The following is a 20,072-nucleotide window of genomic DNA, read 5'->3' as shown; positions in this document are numbered from 1 at the left end:
AAATATTAAGGGTTTTTGTGATGCTATTTTAATTTCTTCCTCTTCCAAACCTCCTGTTCCTAACCCACTCGTGGGTGATCAGTTCCATTTCTAGGCTTTCTACTTTAGGCAAGTCCCTGTTCTAAAAGTAATAAGAAATTTATAGAAATAATTAGTTCTTTTTTCCTTTCAAATCCCCCAAAGGATTCTTACTACTTATGGCCTCTGGCTAAGAATGAAACCAAATGATAAAAAAAGATCGATCCATTCCGTATGACCAGTCCAAAAATCAATTAGATGACTTTTCTATTCCTCTTTTAACTAGAAAATTGATAAAAAATTAATGGCCAAAAATCTCAGAAGCTGAATCATAGCTTTATATATTTTTTTCCAAAAGAAAGAGTATCAGAAAGAAAAATAAATTAGTATACCCTTGGTTTTCTTAAAATAGGGGAAATACACTTTTTCAAGGTTAAAGTTACACTTTACAATATTAATGGTATCAATGTACCTAAGCTAAAGGAGACCTCCACAATATCATTTGCGTATCCAGTTTCCACAAATAAATAGATACCAATCTATTGTCTAATAGAGTATGAAATAATTTGAAAAACATCCAAAAGATTGACCTATCCATAAAAATATTTTCTTCGTATGTCTTTAATGGTGCCTTAGTTGGATTTACAGTGTTGGGTTAAGATACTGTGCTTCATTCAAACATACTAGTAAGATAACTTGTCAATCTCTTAGCAGCTCTTAATAATTTACTATGATAAGTGTAACCAGGCCTTTTGAGAATAGGGTTCTAGGTAACTCAACTTTGATAATGAGAGGAGTAGAGAAAGACATGAGTATCAGATATAAATGTATAAGAGATTCCTGAGCTGAAAATCCTGAGCAGCTAGAAAGAAATATAGCAGAATAGAGTGACTCAGGAGAGGGAAAAAGAAAGGTGCCCAAACAGAGTGGATGTACTTCATGGGAATAAGTACAAAGCTGGTGTTGGGACCTTTCATTTTCTTGAGGAGTGCTAACTGCCTGGGAAAGAAATTTCAAGAGACTTCATGGTTCTTTCAATAGCAGAGAATAATACATCCCAAATAAGTTGACCAAAGTTTTCATGATAGTAGGTCATCGCTGTGCATTTTCTGGAGCTTTTGGTTTCAGGTAGCCTATTGAGGGATCCAGATGACTAACAGAAGCTTGCTTTGTTTTGCTTTGTATTTTATGTTTTGAGTTCAGACATTATCCAAAAAGGATACGTGAAATATTTCCCATAATTTGTTTGACCTATAATGACTTATTCTATGCGTGGTTATATTCGTTTCCTCGTGGTGTTGGTAAGTTTTTGTTTTCTTGTGGCAGTTAATACTTTACATCCCGAAAGATTTACTGGACTTGACCATCTACAAATACATACAAACTGTTCTCATGAGTTGAAAATATAGTCTTGAAACAAATCTGAAATGACAACACAAAGTAGTATCTGTTCACTGTCACAAGAACAGAAAGAAATTGAACCAGCCCTAAAAATTCACTTTGTAGCCAAGGAAATGGTTTCCATAAAATTGAAAAAATGTCTCAAAGCAACAGTATTGTATTTCTTAAGCTATTGCTGTTACTGACATAAAAAGAATTCTTTCTATAATTCTTCTTCGGCCTTGGTTGGTGACAGAGTGGTTATTAGAAAAAAATTGTAAACAGCTCTTTTCTAAGCCTCCAGGCATAATAAAAAAGAGACTCTCACTTGAGTGTCACCTGCTTCAATTATTAGATGGGTTTAAAGCAATATGATTCAGTACATAAATCAAAATAAAGCATGATCTTTTACCAGTACAAATTTGCAGAAGTGCCATGTAGTTTCATCAAGTAATGCCAACAATGGTCTAAATAAAATTGCGTTTAAGTGGTTACAAAGGCAAGATGGCATAGTGTAAAGAATTAAAAGTAGGACACTCCATTACCATGCAGCCCTTGATCTCTCTGGGTTCCTTATCTGTAACATGAGGAAATGCCACTAGATTGTGTCAAATGTTCCTTCTAACATTCAAAGATATATGCAAATGTTGTGGAACTATTGAGGAGAAAATCTTTCATGTAAATAGGTGATATTCAACCGTGTAAATATGGCAACAGAATTTTGTCACATATTCTCCTTCAGGGTTGTTGCAGTTTTTTTTCAATAGACTATTTTTTACAGCAGTTTTAGATTCACAGCAAATTTGAGCAGGAGTCCCCATATACCCTTTCCTTTCCTACACTCACAGCCTCCTCCACTATCAACATCTCTTACCAGAGTGGTACATTTGTTACAAGTAATGAACCTACACTGACATGTCCATAGTTTATATTAGGATCTATAATTTACGTTAGGGTTGAGTCTTAGTGTTTTACAGTCTATGGATTTGAACAGATGTATAATGTTAAATGTTCCTTCAGTTTTTGTATTGTCTTAATAGCCAGATCACTGTGTGATGCTGTAAAAAGGCATTAGAATATTCCCCATAGTGAGTGTAAAGCAATGACATCCAAATAATGGTACTTTGATGCTCTCTTTAAAAAAGAAAAAAATTCCCATAGATTATCCATTCATGCATTACCTCAGAAACTATTCCTAGTTTATCTTTGTCCCCCATAGCAACTTAGCTGTGATGTACTACTCCTAGCAGATAGTAATCAACATTTGTTAACACTGAGTTGGATAACTCCAATTTGGACAAAAGAGATAAAAGATGAAAAAAGCATATAAGCTGGAAAAGTTCAGTCAATCACCATTCTCTGAGTAGAATTTCCTCTAGTTAAGTAATATCCTATTATGTGATTATTGTGAAAAAGTCATAAATACCCCCAAGGTGTGGGTGGTGGAACTGAATAGAGCATTACTTACTGGAGATCATATTACTAACTGGAGCAGTGAGCTTTATTTTGAAGGCTTTTCCCCTAACTAAAATATATCTTTTAAAACATCAAATGCAGTATTCATTCATCAGGAGGAATATCACCCAGCAGGCCAGGATTTTCAAAGCTTAGTATTTTTTTTTCCAGTGGAATGGGACTTTTCCAGTGAAGTGATAAGTATGCTTTGAACATTTAAAAAGAGCCACAGGGTCTTCTTTCTTCTGTGGATAGTATCCAGAATTGCTTCATCTGGTGAAAGAAATCCTTTCACTGCAGAAAACTTTAATTCATTACAACCAAAACCCAGCAAGATTCAGATCTGTTGTGAAATGTACAGGTTTGAGCATATATTTATCCCTGAGAATTGTGGTAGTGAATTGGTATTATAGAAATTATGATAGCTATACCTAACAAGTGATCCTCCTTCACACCATTTCCTTATTATGTTTAGAATAAGGGACAACTGTGCTCTTTCATTTTGTCATCCTTACCTTTGATTGATCCTAAAAGTAGAGATTATGTCCTGAAGTGAATGCAGTTAATGAAAGAAGAGGAAATAGAATGTCTGCAAAGGGAACTAGTAGAGGAAGAACATATAATCAGGTTATAAAGGTCTTGAAAAAAAAAATAGGGGGTGATGTATCAAAAATTTTCTCTATCTCTCTGGAGCAATTCATTATTTTCCTTCCTTCCTCCCTAAAGCAGCTTCATTCAATCAAGTCACAGAGCTTGTATGTGGTCTACAATGCTATTATGAATCAAGTTGCTGACATTCTTATGCTCACATATTTTCATAAAATGCAATTATTAAAAGATCAGACTGTATAGTAGATGGAAGCACAAATGTACGTGGAGACATGGTTGAAAACTCTTGATACTACTGCCAACACCACCATCATCATTAGTGTTTCAGTTGGTTTACTGTCTGCTAGCCTCCTAGGTTTACATTTAATGACTTTAAATATCTGCTCTACAGACTATTCATTATCATCATTAGTAGTAATAAGTTCATTTTCACTAGAGGCGTTTACTAATGTGCTCTTTCTGTCCTCAAGAAGTTAAGAAACAACTATATGCAGATAACTGAATAGAAAAAATACTATCAGTCAAAGAACAGAAAACAAAATCTTTGCTAACTGGGAGCTTAAACATAGCTTGCAGAATATGTTTGTAAATATATATCACATATGCTAATTTCTACAATTTATTACTTTCCATTATTAGGTATTGTTACTATTTTCTGAGCACTCATGTATATCAAGCACTGTGCCAAACATTTACAGACATCGATCTAAATATCCCCCAAAGTGAGGAAACTGAGCCTCAGAAAAATTAAGTAATTTACCCAAGGTCATAGAACTAGTAAGTGGTTAAACTGGTTTTAGAATCCAAGTTGTCTGATGCAAAAGTTTGGTCTCGTCCCACCGTATGTTTTACTGGCCCCTAGGTCTCTGGCCCTCTTAGATTTCAAAGCAAGTTTTATCTTGCTATTTTCTGATTAACAGTAGAAATTTTAATAGACTCTTAAACATTCTAATTTCACATGACTATTCCATATGCCTATATCCTTTTGCATTTAGAAGAAATTGATTTTCCAAAAACAATTCCTTTCTAGGAATGTAATTTTAAAATATGGCAGGTATAATATGAAGAATACAAAGTTTTAACTAATAAGTAGTAATTGCTCCATGGAAAAACTATTTTGATACAAAATATGTTTGTTATAAAATATTAGTAATTACTAAGGATTTAGAAACAGGGAGAGTACTATTCTTTGCAAATAAAATTATCTGCTCTCATGGCACATTATATGAAACTTAACCATTTCAGGGCCAACATACAAACCTTGGAAAGGGAATCCAACTCATGCAAATAATAAGTTTGCCCTTAAGGAACAAGAGATTTACAAATGATCTAATCAGGACATTTGACCAAATGGCTTATTTGATATTTGTATTTGGAAATTTATCAAATACTTTCAAAAATCATTATGTAGTCTTTAAAAGAATCAACTATGTGATACCGGCTAAAACAAGGGACTGTGTGTACATAGTAAAAATATATACACATATATAAATACACCCTTTTCAAGAAGTTCAAGTTTTTCTTAGTTTTGCACCTATTAAATCCTATATAATAAAATTCTACAGAATAACATGTACGTGAATAAGAGGCAGGGTGGATTACGCATGGTAGGGTAGTGAGCCTTCCACAAAAAATGAGGTTGGATCAAAGAGCTTTGTTTGATCAAAAATCACACTAATTTTGGCAAAATTTACATAATGCTCAATAAACTATGCTATATTTCTTCTATACTTCCTTTCGGAAAAAGCCATTTTAAAAAACATAGGAAATTTCCCTCTTTGTGATTCCAAATATTCGGTGCAAATAATTTTCTTAAGAAAAGTCATCTTTGAACCATTTGTAAAAATCCCCAGTAATTCACTGATTTGTAGCCAAAAATTCATTAACACGTGATTGAACAAAATGTGTTAGAGCCGAGGGAAATAATAGGCTTACTACCAGAAGTCCATGTGCTGCTGTTTAAAGATTTTTTTAAAGATTATAGATCAAAGAACGAATTTTTTTAACATCTGACAAAATTGTCTTTACATATATAAAAAATATACTGGGAACATGCAGTACATCTTCAACACCAAAACATTAACTCAGGAAGAATATGATTTAGTTGGATGAGAGATGGAGAAATGTGTTTTTATAAATTTAATCCTTCAAGTGTAGAATAATAAATATGAATATTAATGAAAGAAGTATACCCAATGCTTATGCTATATCTGAAGTTAGCAATTAGAACAAAAATTTTATTTCCTTCAATAAATTTAACAGTTTCTACCATCAATTCCCAACCACACCAATTCTTTTTTTTTTTAGCCTTGCCGTGCAGTTTGTGGAATCTCAGTTCTCCAACCAAGGACTGAACCTGGGCCATGGCAGTGAAAGCGCTGAATCCTAACCACTAGACCACGAGGGAACTCCCCCCAGATCACACACTGGTGTTAGCCACAAAAAAAGGACAGTGTCCAATCTGCTTTCTTTCACTGTTTGCTAAAACAAGAAGATAAGGTAAAATCTGACTCTGAAATGATAGCTACTGTATTCAAAAGTAAAAAGAATGGTTTAGCATTTATAATTGTTTCCATTATTTGGATTTCATTTGCTATTACCTGTATTAGAATAGATAACCACATCCTGGAAAATAATTTAAATAAGATTATGTTTAAGTAAATAATAAATCAAAGTGCTTTATTTTTAATATTTATAGTTGGATAAAAGTAAAAGTATCATCTGAAAGATAAAAAAAGATAGAAATACAAATGAAGCAACCAAATGCCAATCATAGCATTTTAATGTACTTGCAATTCAAATGTTATATGTTAGAAAAATGCTGCTTCATTTTTTTCAGACAAAACCTATTTATAACAATTTGTGTTAGGCTTAAAAATTCATTTCTGATTTGCTTTCTTATTCCTCATCTTGACTATCAGAGTACAGATGGAAAGGTTATATTTCCATCATGTTTAATAAATCAAGTGAAAATATTATACATAAATTATGAATAAAAGCTATTTACCTGCATGGAAATCTATTCCCACAGCAAATGAAGTTCCTGATATAGGCATCAAGGCATCCATTTTGTCACTTGGTTCCAGAGGTATTCCCCTGATTCCTTCATGAACAGAGTACATAAGAAATGACTCTATACCTAAATTTAAAAGGAAACAAAAACAAAATGAATATATAACATTAAAATCATTCCATTAGCAGGAGGTGGGTATCAAGATGGCAGAGTAGAAAGACCCCAAACTCACCTCCTCCCATGGGCATGCCAAAATTACAACTACTTACAGAGCAATTATCTATGAGAACAATCTGAAGATTAGCAGAAAAGGTTTTCCACACCTACAGATATAAAGAAGGAGCCACAATGACATGGGTAGGAGGGGCAGAGACATGGTCTAGTCAGGACACAAACACACTCCCAGGTCAGTGACCCACAAACAGGAGAGAAGTCACAACCACAGAGGTCCTCTCTGAGGAGTGAGGGGTCTGAACCCCACACAGGGCTCCCAGCCCAAGGATCCTACACTGGAAAGACAAAGCCCCAGAAAGTTGGGCTTTGAAAATCAGCTGGACTTGTTTTGGAGAGATATATTGGAAACAGAGGCTTCTCTCTTAAAGAGGGCACACAAAATCTCACATATTCCAAGTCCCAGCACAGAGACAATAGTTGGAAAGGTGCCCAGGTCAGATCCACTTGCTGATCTTGGAGAGCCTTCTGAGAGGCAAGAGGCAATTGGGAAGCCCCCTGGGGACAGACAGGCTGGCAGCAGCCACTTTTGGGATCTCGGGATCCTTTTCAAACTAGTCCAAAAAAATTCAAGAGGAAGAACACCTCCAAATTCATTCTATGGGGACAGCATCACCCTAATTCCAAAACCAGACAAAGATGCCACAAGAAAATAAAACAACAGGCCAATATCACTGATGAGCACAGAGGTGAAAATCCTCAACAAATATTAGCAAACTGACTTAACAATACATTAAAAGGATCATACATCATGATCAAATGTTATTTCTGCCAGGGATGCAAGGATGGTTCAATATCCATAAACCAATCAAAGTGTTACACCACACTAACAAAATAAAGGATAAAAAATTATATGATAATCTCAGTAGACACAGATAAAGCTGACTTTGGTTGCCTAAAATCTGTATGGATGAAGTAAATGCATCAGAACTAAGATTTTTCAAAACCTCATACCTCGACATGACATGCGGTTCTTTTGGAGATAATATCCAACTGTACACATGCAAGTCCTTGTAGTTTCAGATGTTGGTAAACAAAGCTGAGAACATCCACCATTATTTAGTTGGCAGGAATTGCTGCCTGCAAAGTAGGAAAACAAACAAAAGAAACATAAAAATCAAAAAAACTAAAGAAAGTATAATTCAATATCAGTAATTTGAAGAAATATTTATGCTATTATTAATTTATAAATGTAGCTGTTTCATATTGGTATCATATTTTATTCCCTCAAATAATTTGAAGTAGCAGATTATGGTTGAAGTTTCTCCTTCCAAAAAAGCACTGCATAGTGATTACAGGCAACAGTACTATACTCAATTTATAGAATCAATTTAACTTTGAATACAATTTGAATACAATTCAAAGTTGCTAAGAGATTAGATCTTAATTGTTCCCACCACAAAAAAGAAATGATAATTATGTGATGTAACAGATAGCATTATGGTGGTAATCATATTGCCATATATAAAGTATCAAATCAACACATTATACATCTTAACCAACATTATCTATCAATTATATCTCAATAAAAATACATTTACAATAAATAAATAATTTTTTGGTGAAATAAGATACATGAGAGGATTCATAGTTATAGAAGAGCAAAAGGAAATTGGTGTGCCGTGAATATGGTCATAGATCTTTGTAATATTTTAAGGTCACAGAAACAAGGAAATCTCTTTTCTGACTTCTAAATTTCACTTCAACTCTACAGTTACTTCCTTTTCAAGAACACTTTATCCAAATGTATCAAATAAATAGTTGTTAATTTATATTACTGACTCAACTCAAAGATTATACCATTGAAAGTAAGGAGGTACATATATACATATATGTATAATTGATTTTTTAAAAGCAAGGAACTAAAATTTGCCATTCCAAGGAACATAATTCTTCAAAAATAGATTTAAAACACACCCATAATAGTAATCTAATTAACTGGCATATTAATTTGCCTTATTCCTGTGAGGTAGCAATGACAAATATTAGGTAATCACAGGTCGGAATTCTATAAAGATGGTCCATTAAATTTACTAGGCCCAATGTGCTAATTAAAGCTGGTAACATAAAGTTAAGTAATTTACAATCTTATCCATCAAGTTCATTAAATATCCCAGTTTTACAACATTTTTATTATTCTAGGACATGCAATGCCATTTACTGGATGTTCAAACAATGATACAAAGTACAGTAAATCCAGTGAGGATTACAAAGCATTATGAAAGCTATATATCAATAGTGCTCTATGGAAAATTCAAAATACCAATGCAGCTCATTATTTCTAATCTCCTGAATTCAAGATAGTCTGATGGGATTTAATTGTTCAATCAAACCTGTCACAAGTTCTGTCATTTTTGCAGTGTGAAATAGTCTCAACTGGCGAGATTTCTCAACAGGAGATCTACCACATTCTATGCTCATTTCTTATACCTGGCAGTTGCTCTTATGTAGGTCCACATACTAAGATTTGAGTTGCCCTGAACTTCTGAAATGATTACCTTTATCTCATGTATAAACTAATGGAGATTCATTGATTGATTCCCTTTTTTCCAAGCTGACTTACAATACAAAGATGAATGTTCAGCTCTATGATTATTTTAATAATGAGACAATTGTAGTTATGGATCTACAGTAATTCCATACTGACCATGTATGTATTTCATTTTATAGAAAGCATGTGAATGTACATTAATGCAATGCCAATCTACAGAGATATGCATTTGGATATAAATTTACTTCAACTACCACTAAAGACTGGAAAGCTGGCAAGAGATTGACAAGTGATACTTGTCTATAAAGTTTGAAAAAACACCAAACAGACAGTAGGGGAAACAAGGGAATTGAAGAAGTAAAGAAAAACGGATTGGAGTTGATTTATAAAAACAAGAGAAAATGAGGCATTATATAACCTTGATAATATCCAAAATACATGAAAAAAAGAAGAAAAAGGAGATCCTGGGACTGTGCATTTTTAAACATAATAGTAATAATTATTTTTTATAAATAATAAAATTAACTATGTTAATGTTGTACAACAATAACACAATCCATGTATCATTTGTTTAGTCTCTAAGGGAAAATGATGGTGAAAGAGAAAAGGCAAAAAAATAAAACACATCATTATTTTAATAAGTATCTTTGCCTATTAAATATAGATTTGATGTAGGAAAAATATAGAGAGATTTTTAAAGTAATAATTTAGGTAGTGAATATCTAGCAGGTTAGAAATACTGGTTTGGCTTAATATTTTGTAATGATATTGATGTTCAAACCTCATTCCTAAATTCTCTAGTGGAAATAGAAAGTCCATTTGACTAATGAGAAGTCTCAGCTCTCCAGTGATCTGTGTCAAAAATGATAAATGAAGTAGCTAATTGTACTTTGAAATCCAAAGTGGTAGTAATGTTAACACCTTAAATAGTCCTAAATTGCTCATATTTCATACTAATGAAGCTTTTAAGCTACCTGCTATGATTCTGTTAATGGGACTGTCTTTAATACAGATGCTTTTATCAGCATATTCTTCCAGTAAAAACAGTATTTTCACTGCATTTTAAGCTTAGTCATATTATACCATAAATTTCTAAGTACTAGAGGGCCCTGTCAGGTAATACTTTCACAGTGCATAGAAGCTACAACTCTACCTATAGAATCAAATCCTTAAAAGATGAGAGGGGGAGGGGACGAGGGGAAGATGGCGGAAGAGTAAGACGCGGAGATCACCTTCCTCCCCACAGATACACCAGAAATACATCTACACGTGGAACAACTCTTACAGAACACCTACTGAACGCTGGCAGAAGACCTCAGATCTCCCAAAAGGCAAGAAAACCCCCACGTACCTCAGTAGGGCAAAAGAAAAAAATAAACAGAGACAAAAGGATAGGGACGGGACCTGCACTAGTGGGAGGGAGCTGTGAAGGAGGAAAGGTTTCCATACACTAGGAAGCCCCTTCGCGGGTGGAGGCTGCGGGTGGCGGAGGGGGAAGCTTCGGAGCCTCAGAGGAGAGCACAGCAGCATGGGTGCGGAGGGCAAAGCGGATAGATTCCCGCACAGAGGATCAGGGCAGACCAGCACTCACCAGCCCGAGAGGCTTGTCTGCTCACTCACCAGGACGGTCGGGGCTGGGAGCTGAGGCTCGGGCTTTGGTCGGAGCGCCGGAAGAGGACTGGGGTTGGCGGCATGAACACAGCCTGAAGGGGTTAGTACACCACGGGTAGCCGGGAGGGAGTCCGGGAAAAGGTCTGGAGCTGCCGAAGAGGCAAGAGACTTTTGCTTCCCTCTTTGTTTCCTGGTGCGCGAGGAGAGGGAATACGAGCACTGCTTAAAGGAGCTCCAGAGACGGGCGTGAGCCGCGGCTAAAAGTGCGGACCGGAGAGACAGGCATGAGACGCTAAGGCTGCTGCTGCCGCCACCAAGAAGCCTGTGTGCAAGCACAGGTCACTCTCCACACCTCCCCTCCCGGGAGTCTGTGCAGCCCGCCACTGACAGGGTCCCATGATCCAGGGACAACTTCCCCGGGAGAACGCACGGCGCCTCAGGCTGATGCAACGTCACGCCAGCCTCTGCTGCCGCAGGCCCGCCCTGCACTCCGTGCCCCTCCCTCCCCCGGCCTGAGTGAGCCAGAGCCCCCGAATCAGCGGCTCCTTTAACCCCGTCCTGTCTGAGCGAAAAACAAACGCCCTCCGGTGACATACATGCACAGGCGGGGCCAAATCCAAAGCTGAGACCCTGGGAGCTGTGAGAACAAAGAAGAGAAAGGGAAATCTCTCCCAGCAGCCTCAGAAGCAGCGGATTAAAGCTCCACAATCAACTTCATGTACCCTGCAACTGTGGAATACATGACTAGACAACGAATCATCCCAAATTGAGGAGCTGGACTTCGAGCACAAGATTTATGATTTTTTCCCCTTTTCCTCTTTTTGTGAGTGTGTATGTGTATGCTTCTGTATGAGATTTTGTCTGTATAGTTTTGCTTCCACCATTTGTCCTAAGGTTCTATCCGTCCTTTTTTTTAAATTTTTTTAATAATTATTTTTAATTTAATAACTTTATTATTTTTTAATTTATTTTATTTTACTTTATCTTCTTTCTTTTTTCCTTCCTATCCTCCTTCCTTCCTTCCACCATCCCTCCCTCCCTCCTTTCTTTCTTTCTTCCTTCCTTCCTTCCCTCCTTTCTTTCTTTCCTTCTTTCTTCCTATTTCTACTAATTCTTTCTCTCTACTTTTTCTCCCTTTTATTCTGAGCCGTGTGGATGAAAGGCTCTTGGTGCTGCAGCCAGGAGTCAGGGCTATGCCTCTGAGGCGGGAGAGCCAACTTCAAGACACTGGTCCACAAGAGACGTCCCACCTCCACATAACATCAAACGGCGAAAATCTCCCAGAGATCTCCATCTCAACACCAGCACCCAGCTTCACTCAACGACCAGCAAATTACAGTGCTGGACACCCTATGCCAAACAACTAGCAAAACAGGAACACAACCCCACCCATTAGCAGAGAGGCTGCCTAAAATCAAAGTAAGTCCACAGAAACCCCAAAACACACCACCAGACATGGACCTGCCCACCAGAGAGACAAGATCCAGCCTCATCCACCAGAACACAGGCACTAGTCCCCTCCACCAGGAAGCCTACACAGCCCACTGAACCAACCTTAGCCACTGGGGACAGACACCAAAAACAATGGGAACTACAAACCTGCAGCCTGCAAAAAGGAGACCCCAAACACAGTAAGATAAGCAAAATGAGAAGACAGAAAAAAACACCGCAGATGATGGAGCAAGATAAAAACCCACCAGACCTAACAAATGAAGAGGAAATAGGCAGTCTACCTGAAAAAGAATTCAGAATAATGATAGTAAAGATGATCCAAAATCTTGGAAATAGAATAGACAAAATGCAAGAAACATTTAACAAGGACCTAGAAGAACTAAAGATGAAACAACGATGAACAACACAATAAATGAAATGAAAAATACTCTAGATGGGATCAATAGCAGAATAACTGAGGCAGAAGAATGGATAAGTGACCTGGAAGATAAAATAGTGGAAATAACTACTGCAGAGCAGAATAAAGAAAAAAGAATGCAAAGAACTGAGGACAGTCTCAGAGACCTCTGGGACAACATTAAACACAACAACATTCGAATTATAGGGGTTTCAGAAAAAGAAGAGAAAAAGAAAGGGACTGAGAAAATATTTGAAGAGATTATAGTTGAAAACTTCCCTAATAAGGGAAAGGAAATAGTTAATCAAGTCCAGGAAGCACAGAGCGTCCCATACAGGATATATCCAAGGAGAAATACGCCAAGACACATATTAATCAAACTGTCAAAAATTAAATACAAAGCAAGCATATTAAAAGCAGCAAGGGAAAAACAACAAATAACACAAAAGGGAATCCCCATAAGGTTAAAAGCTGATCTTTCAGCAGAAACTCTGCAAGCCAGAAGGGAGTGGCAGAGCATATTTAAAGTGATGAAGGAGAAAAACCTGCAGCCAAGATTACTCTACCCAGCAAGGATCTCATTCAGATTTGATGGAGAAATTAAAATCTTTAAAGAAAAGCAAAAGCTGAGAGAGTTCAGCACCACCAAACCAGCTGTACAACAAATGCTAAAGGATCTTCTCTAGGCAAGAAACACAAGAGAAGGAAAAGACCTACAATAACGAACCCAAAACAATTTAGAAAATGGGAATAGGAACATGCATATCAATAATTACCTTAAATGTAAATGGACTAAATGCTCCCACCAAAAGACACAGATTGGCTGAATGGATACAAAAACATGACCCATATATATGCTGTCTACAAGAGACCCACTTCAGACCTAGAGACACATACAGACTGAAAGTAAGGGGATGGAAAAAGATATTCCATGCAAATGGAAAGCAAAAGAAAGCTGGAGTAGCAATTCTCATATCAGACAAAATAGACTTTAAAATAAAGACCATTAGAAGAGACAAAGAAGGACACTACATAATGATCAAGGGATTGATCCAAGAAGAAGATATAACAATTGTAAATATTTATGCACCCAACATAAGAGCACCTCAATACATAAGGCAAATACTAACAGCCATAAAAGGGGAAATCGACAGTAACACATTCATAATAGGGGACTTTAACACCCCACTTTCACCAATGGACAGATCATCCAAAACGAAAATAAATAAGGAAACACAAGCTTTAAATGATACATTAAACAAGATGGACTTAATTGATGTTTATAGGACACTTCATCCAAAAACAACAGAATACACATTTTTCTCAAGTGCTCATGGAACATTCTCCAGGATAGATCATATCTTGGGTCACAAATCAAGCCTTGGTAAATTTAAGAAAATTGAAATTGTATCAAGTATCTTTTCCGACCAAAACACTATGAGACTAGATATCAATTACAGGAAAAGATCTGTAAAAAATACAAACACATGGAGGCTAAACAGTATACTAGTTAATAACGAAGTGATCATTGAAGAAATCAAAGAGGAAATCAAAAAATACCTAGAAACAAATGACAATGGAGACACGATGATCCAAAACCTATGGGATGCAGCAAAAACAGTTCTAAGAGGGAAGTTTATAGCAATACAAGCCCACCTTAAGAAACAGGAAACATCTCGAATAAACAACCTAAACTTGCACCTAAAGCAATTAGAGAAAGAAGAACAAAAAAACCCAAAGTTAGCAGAAGGAAAGAAATCCTAAAAATCAGATCAGAAATAAATGAAAAAGAAATGAAGGAAATGATAGCAAAAATCAATAAAACTAAAAGCTGGTTCTTTGAGAAGATAAACAAAATAGATTAACCATTAGCCAGACTCATCAAGAAAAAAAGGGAGAAGACTCAAATCAATAGAATTAGAAATGAAAAAGGAGAAGTAACAACTGACACTGCAGAAATACAAAAGATCATGAGAGATTACTACAAGCAACACTATGCCAATAAAATGGACAACCTGGAAGAAATGGACAAATTCTTAGAAATGCACAACCTGCAAAGAGTGAATCAGAAAGAAATAGAAAATATAAACAGACCAATCACAAGCACTGAAATTGAAACTGTGCTTAAAAATCTTCCAACAAACAAAAGCCCAGTACCAGATGGCTTCACAGGCGAATTCTATCAAACATTTAGAGAAGAGCTAACATCTATCCTTCTAAAACTATTCCAAAATACAGGAGAGGGAGGAACACTCTCAAATTCATTCTACGAGGCCACCATCACCTTGATACCAAAACCAGACAAGGATGTCACAAAGAAAACTACAGGCCAATATCACTGATGAACATAGATGCCAAAATCCTCAACAAAATACTAGCAAACAGAATCCAACAGCACATTAAAAGGATCATACACCATGATCAAGTGGGGTTTATCCAGGAATGCAAGGGTTCTTCAATATACGCAAATCAGTCAATGTGATAAACCATATTAACAAATTGAAGGAGAAAAACCATATGATCATCTCAATAGATGCAGAGAAAGCTTTTGACAAAATTCAACACCCATTTATGATAAAAACCCTGCAGAAAGTAGGGAACTTTCCTCAACATAATAAAGGCCATATATGACAAACCCACAGCCAACATCATCCTCAATGGTGAAAAACTGAAAGCATTTCCACTAACATCAGGAACAAGACAAGGTTGCCCACTCTCACCACTCTTATTCAACATAGTTTTGGAAGGTTTCACCACAGCAATCAGAGAAGAAAAGGAAATAAAAGGAATCCAAATCGGAAAAGAAGAAGTAAAGCTGTCACTGCTTGCAGATGACATGATACTATACCTAGAGAATCCTAAAGATGCTACCAGAAAACTACTAGAGCTAATCAATGAATTTGGTAAGGTTGCATGATACAAAATTAATGCACAGAAATCTCTTGCATTCCTATACATTAATGATGAAAAATCTGAAAGTGAAATCAAGAAAACACTCCCATTTATCACTGCAACAAAAAGAATAAAATATCTAGGTATAAACCTACCTAAAAAGACAAAAAAACCTGTATGCAGAAAATTATAAGACACTGATGAAAGAAATTAAAGATGATACAAATAGATGGAGAGATATACCATGTTCTTGGATTGGAAGAATCAACACTGTGAAAATGACTCTACTACCCAAAGCAATCTACAGATTGAATGCAATCCCTATCAAACTACCACTGGCATTTTTTACATACCTAGAACAAAAAAATTCACAATTATATGGAAAGACAAAAGACCCCGAATAGCCAAAGCAATCTTGAGAACGAAAAACGGAGCTGGAGGAATCAGGCTCCCGGACTTCAGACTATACTACAAAGCTACAGTAGTCAAGACAGTATGGTATTGGCACAAAAACAGAAATATAGATTAATGGAACAGGATAGAAAGCCCAGAGATAAACCCACGCACATATGGTCACCTTATCTTTGATAAAGGAGGCAGGGATGTACAGTGGAGAAAGGACAGCCTCTTCAATAAGTGGTGCTGGGAAAACTGGACAGGTACACGTAAAAGTATGAGGTTAGATCACTCCCTAACACCATACACAAAAATAAGCTCAAAATGGATTAAAGACGTAAATGTAAGGCCAGAAACTACCAAACTCTTAGAGGAAAACATAGGCAGAACACTCTGTGACATAAATCACAGCAAGATCTTTTGACCCACCTCCTAGAGAAATGGAAATAAAAACAAAAATAAACAAATGGGATCTTATGGAACTTCAAAGCTTTTGCATAGCAAAGGAAACCATAAACAAGACCAAAAGACAGCCCTCAGAATGGGAGAAAATATTTGCAAATGAAGCAACTGACAAAGGATTAATCTCCAAAATTTACAAGCAGCTCATGCAGCTCAATAACAAAAAAGCAAACAACTCAATCCAAAAATGAGCAGAAGACCTAAATAGACATTTCTCCAAAGGAAATATACAGACTGTCAACAAACACATGAAAGAATGCTCAACGTCATTAATTATTAGAGAAATGTAAATCAAAACTACAATGAGATATCATCTCACACCAGTCAGAATGGCCATCATCAAAAAATCTAGAAACAATAAATGCTGGAGAGGGTGTGGAGAAATGGGAACACTCTTGCACTGCTGGTGGGAATGTGAATTGGTACAGCCACTATGGAGAACAGTATGGAGGTTCCTTAAAAAATTACAAATTGAACTACCATATGACCCAGCAATCCCACTACTGGGCATATACCCTGAGAAAACCATAATTCAAAAAGAGTCATGTCCCAAAATGTTCATTGCAGCTCTATTTACAATAGCCCAGAGATGGAAACAACCTAAGTGCCCATCATTGGATGAATGGATAAAGAAGATGTGGCACATATATACAATGCACTATTACTCAGCCATAAAAAGAAATGAAATTGAGCTATTTGTAATGAGGTGGATAGATCTAGAGTCTGTCATACAGAGTGAAGTAAGTCAGAAAGAGAAAGACAAATACCGTATGCTAACACATATATGTAGAATTTAAGAGAAAAAAAATGTCATGAAGAACCTAGGGGTAAGACAGGAATAAAGACACAGACCTACTAGAGAACGGACTTGAGGATATGGGGAGGGGGAAGGGTGAGCTTTGACAAAGCGCGAGAGAGGCATGGACATGTATACACTACCAAACGTAAGGTAGAGAGCTAGTGGGATGCAGCCGCGTAGCACAGGGAGATCAGCTCGGTGCTTTGTGACCGCCTGGAGGGGTGGGATAGGGAGGGTGGGAGGGAGGGAGACGCAAGAGGGAAGAGATATGGGAACATATGTATATGTAAAACAAATTCACTTTGTTATAAAGCAGAAACTAACACACCATTGTAAAGCAATTATACCCCAATAAAGATGTTAAAAAAAAAAAAAGAAAGAATCATGGATAGTGCCCTATGCTACGAAAAAAAAAAAAGATGAGGGGGATCTTGTTAAAATGAACAATGTGAGACAAGCATAATACAATGAATTTTTCTTCCAAGAAACTATTGGAACTGTACCTACAAAAATTCAATGTATTATATTAATTTACAATTTCAAAGTATGTGTTTGTTCACATTTTGAAGGAATAAATATAGATTTAAAAAAATGTTTGGAAATATAATCTCTCTCTAACTTGTGTTTTATAATGTGTATTTTCAGATATAATCTCATTCAGTATAGACTATGAACTAAAGTTTATTATAGTACTGTAAGTTTTTATACTTAACAAACAGATTGTATTGAAATCCACAAAAGTGCCATATTTTATTTATTGAGTGCCAGTATTTTATTCCCAGTTAAATAATCTATTTTCCATGACTTGAATGCCAGTAAAATTATTTATTTTGATACAGAAAATTTTCTATTAAGTAATTCCTAGTGAAAACACTCCTGTTCATTTTTATAGACAATGACCAAATATATATATATATATATATGTGTGTACATATATATATATGTATGTATATATATATATATATGTATGTATATATATCAGAGAATAAGTACAGATTTTGTGCCTAAGAGTTTGGGTGTCAATGTCTTCTCAACCATGAATGGATCCCAGTAATCAGTTCAGATGGTTTTACAAAGCAATTCTTTTCTCTTAAAAATATTTTTTTTCCTGAAAAAGAAATATTTCCTGCTGCTCCTGGCAAGAAAGGATTCCAGACTGAAATTTGACCCATGCTTTTTTCAGAAAAGGTAACCATGAATCTGGTCTTCACTTTGTCTCCGGCTGTGCAGGAATGGCTCTCAATTGGTATCTCCAATAAATTCTGCCTGCTTGATTGCTGTCACCTGTCTTCAGAATTAGTGATCCCTTTGGTTCACTATTCTTATCTCTACTCTTATCTGCTTTGATCTACATGCCCAAATCCTTTAGATAAAAATCCTTTTAAGTTTTCTTGATATTTTTTTCCTAAGCAGAAAAATATATGAAGAAAAGGATTTCACGGCAGAGATTTAAGTAAGGTAGTAGAATATAGAAGAATATTTTTTCTAGGAAGGGAGTTCTGCTAATGTCATGGATCATGAACCAAAAACGAAGAAAAGACTAGCAGGTGTAGGGCTGTACTGGCTGGCATCTCTAATCTAATTGCCATTTGGGCAATGTGACAAGTCCACGTACGTAAACCATCTGTTAGTTCTCTCACTCCATTTCACTGCACACCATTTGGACAAGCAAAAACAAAAACGCAAAATGCTTAGAGCCAAACAATGAAGTGCTTTTGGTTATGAAATTCTTGCATCAACATAGTCCATTTGAAGTCCTCTAGTTCATTCTGTTTCTGGCATAATTATACATTGAATATATTTTACTGGGATTTTTTCCTTATTCTTATATTTTTAAATCAAGAACAAAATAAGACCTCTTTGAAGACCTGACAAATTAAGATTCCTTGGGCAGCTTTGCTAATGTTTTGAAAGCTCATTATATACCTTATGCTAAAGGCATTCCTTCTACAGTATTAAGCAGCATTTGCCACCCCCCTTTTTTTTACTAGAAGAAAAATAGGGAACTTCAATTTTTGACTTGAGAAAATAATATGAAAAAAGAGAACATTATATACTCAAAAGGTGGCACAAATGCATTACCGTGTGACTTACCTTGCTGTGCTTCTTTATCATACACTTTCATATGAACGACCCCAGAAGTCTTATTTCTTAGAACAGTGGGGTTTCTTCCATCTCTTTTGCTGCAGGTTCCCAGCTGAGCTAAGTTTTGGTCTGCCCACCACAGTTTCTTATCTATAAAAATGAAAAGTTTTTTTATGAAAAAGATAATCATCTTATTAAGTAATAATAAAGAACTATTAAACTCTAGTGCTTTCTGATTTCTTTTGTTAAATTCCCAAACCCTGTTTCTATGAGAAACAGCAAAATCATTTTTACTTCTTTTTTTAATGTTTCTTTAAAATATTTTTAATTTAATTTATTTTTTTTATACAGCAGGTTCTTATTAGTCATCAATTTTATACACATCAGTGTATAAGGTCACTCCCAATCACCCAATTCATCACACCACCCCCACCCCCCACCGTGGCTTTCCCCTCGGTGTCCATAAGTTTGTTCTCTACATGTGTCTCAACTTCTGTCCTGCAAACCGGTTCATCTGTACCATTTGTCTAGGTTCCACATACATGAATTAATATGCGATATTTGTTTTCCTCTTTTTGACTTACTTCACTCTGTATGACGGTCTCTACATCCATCCACATCTCAACAAATGACCCAATTTCATTCCTTTTTATGGCTGAGTAATATTTCATTATATATATGTACCACATCTTCTTTATCCATTCATCTGTTGATGGGCATTTAGGTTGCTTCCATGACCTGGCTATTGTAAATAGTGCTGCAATGAACATTGGGGTGCATG

General features: G+C 36.0%; 1 protein-coding gene across 1 annotated transcript in view; it reads right to left on the bottom strand.

The window, feature by feature from the left end:
• The window catches only part of LRP1B (LDL receptor related protein 1B), a 1,457,034-nt gene that overhangs the window by 510,551 nt on the left and 926,411 nt on the right, over positions 1–20,072 (bottom strand). The window contains exons 33-35 of the mRNA XM_069540814.1: positions 19,301–19,441; positions 7,661–7,786; positions 6,470–6,601 (exon numbers count right to left, since the gene is read on the bottom strand). Coding sequence (XP_069396915.1) covers positions 6,470–6,601; positions 7,661–7,786; positions 19,301–19,441 — 399 coding nt within the window. The remainder of the gene's footprint in view (positions 1–6,469; positions 6,602–7,660; positions 7,787–19,300; positions 19,442–20,072) is intronic.

The sequence above is a fragment of the Delphinus delphis genome, chromosome 7 (assembly GCF_949987515.2).
Source record: "Delphinus delphis chromosome 7, mDelDel1.2, whole genome shotgun sequence".
NCBI lineage: Eukaryota > Metazoa > Chordata > Mammalia > Artiodactyla > Delphinidae > Delphinus > Delphinus delphis.
Note: the sequence above shows the minus strand (reverse complement) of the source record. Positions and strands in the feature narration are given on the sequence as shown.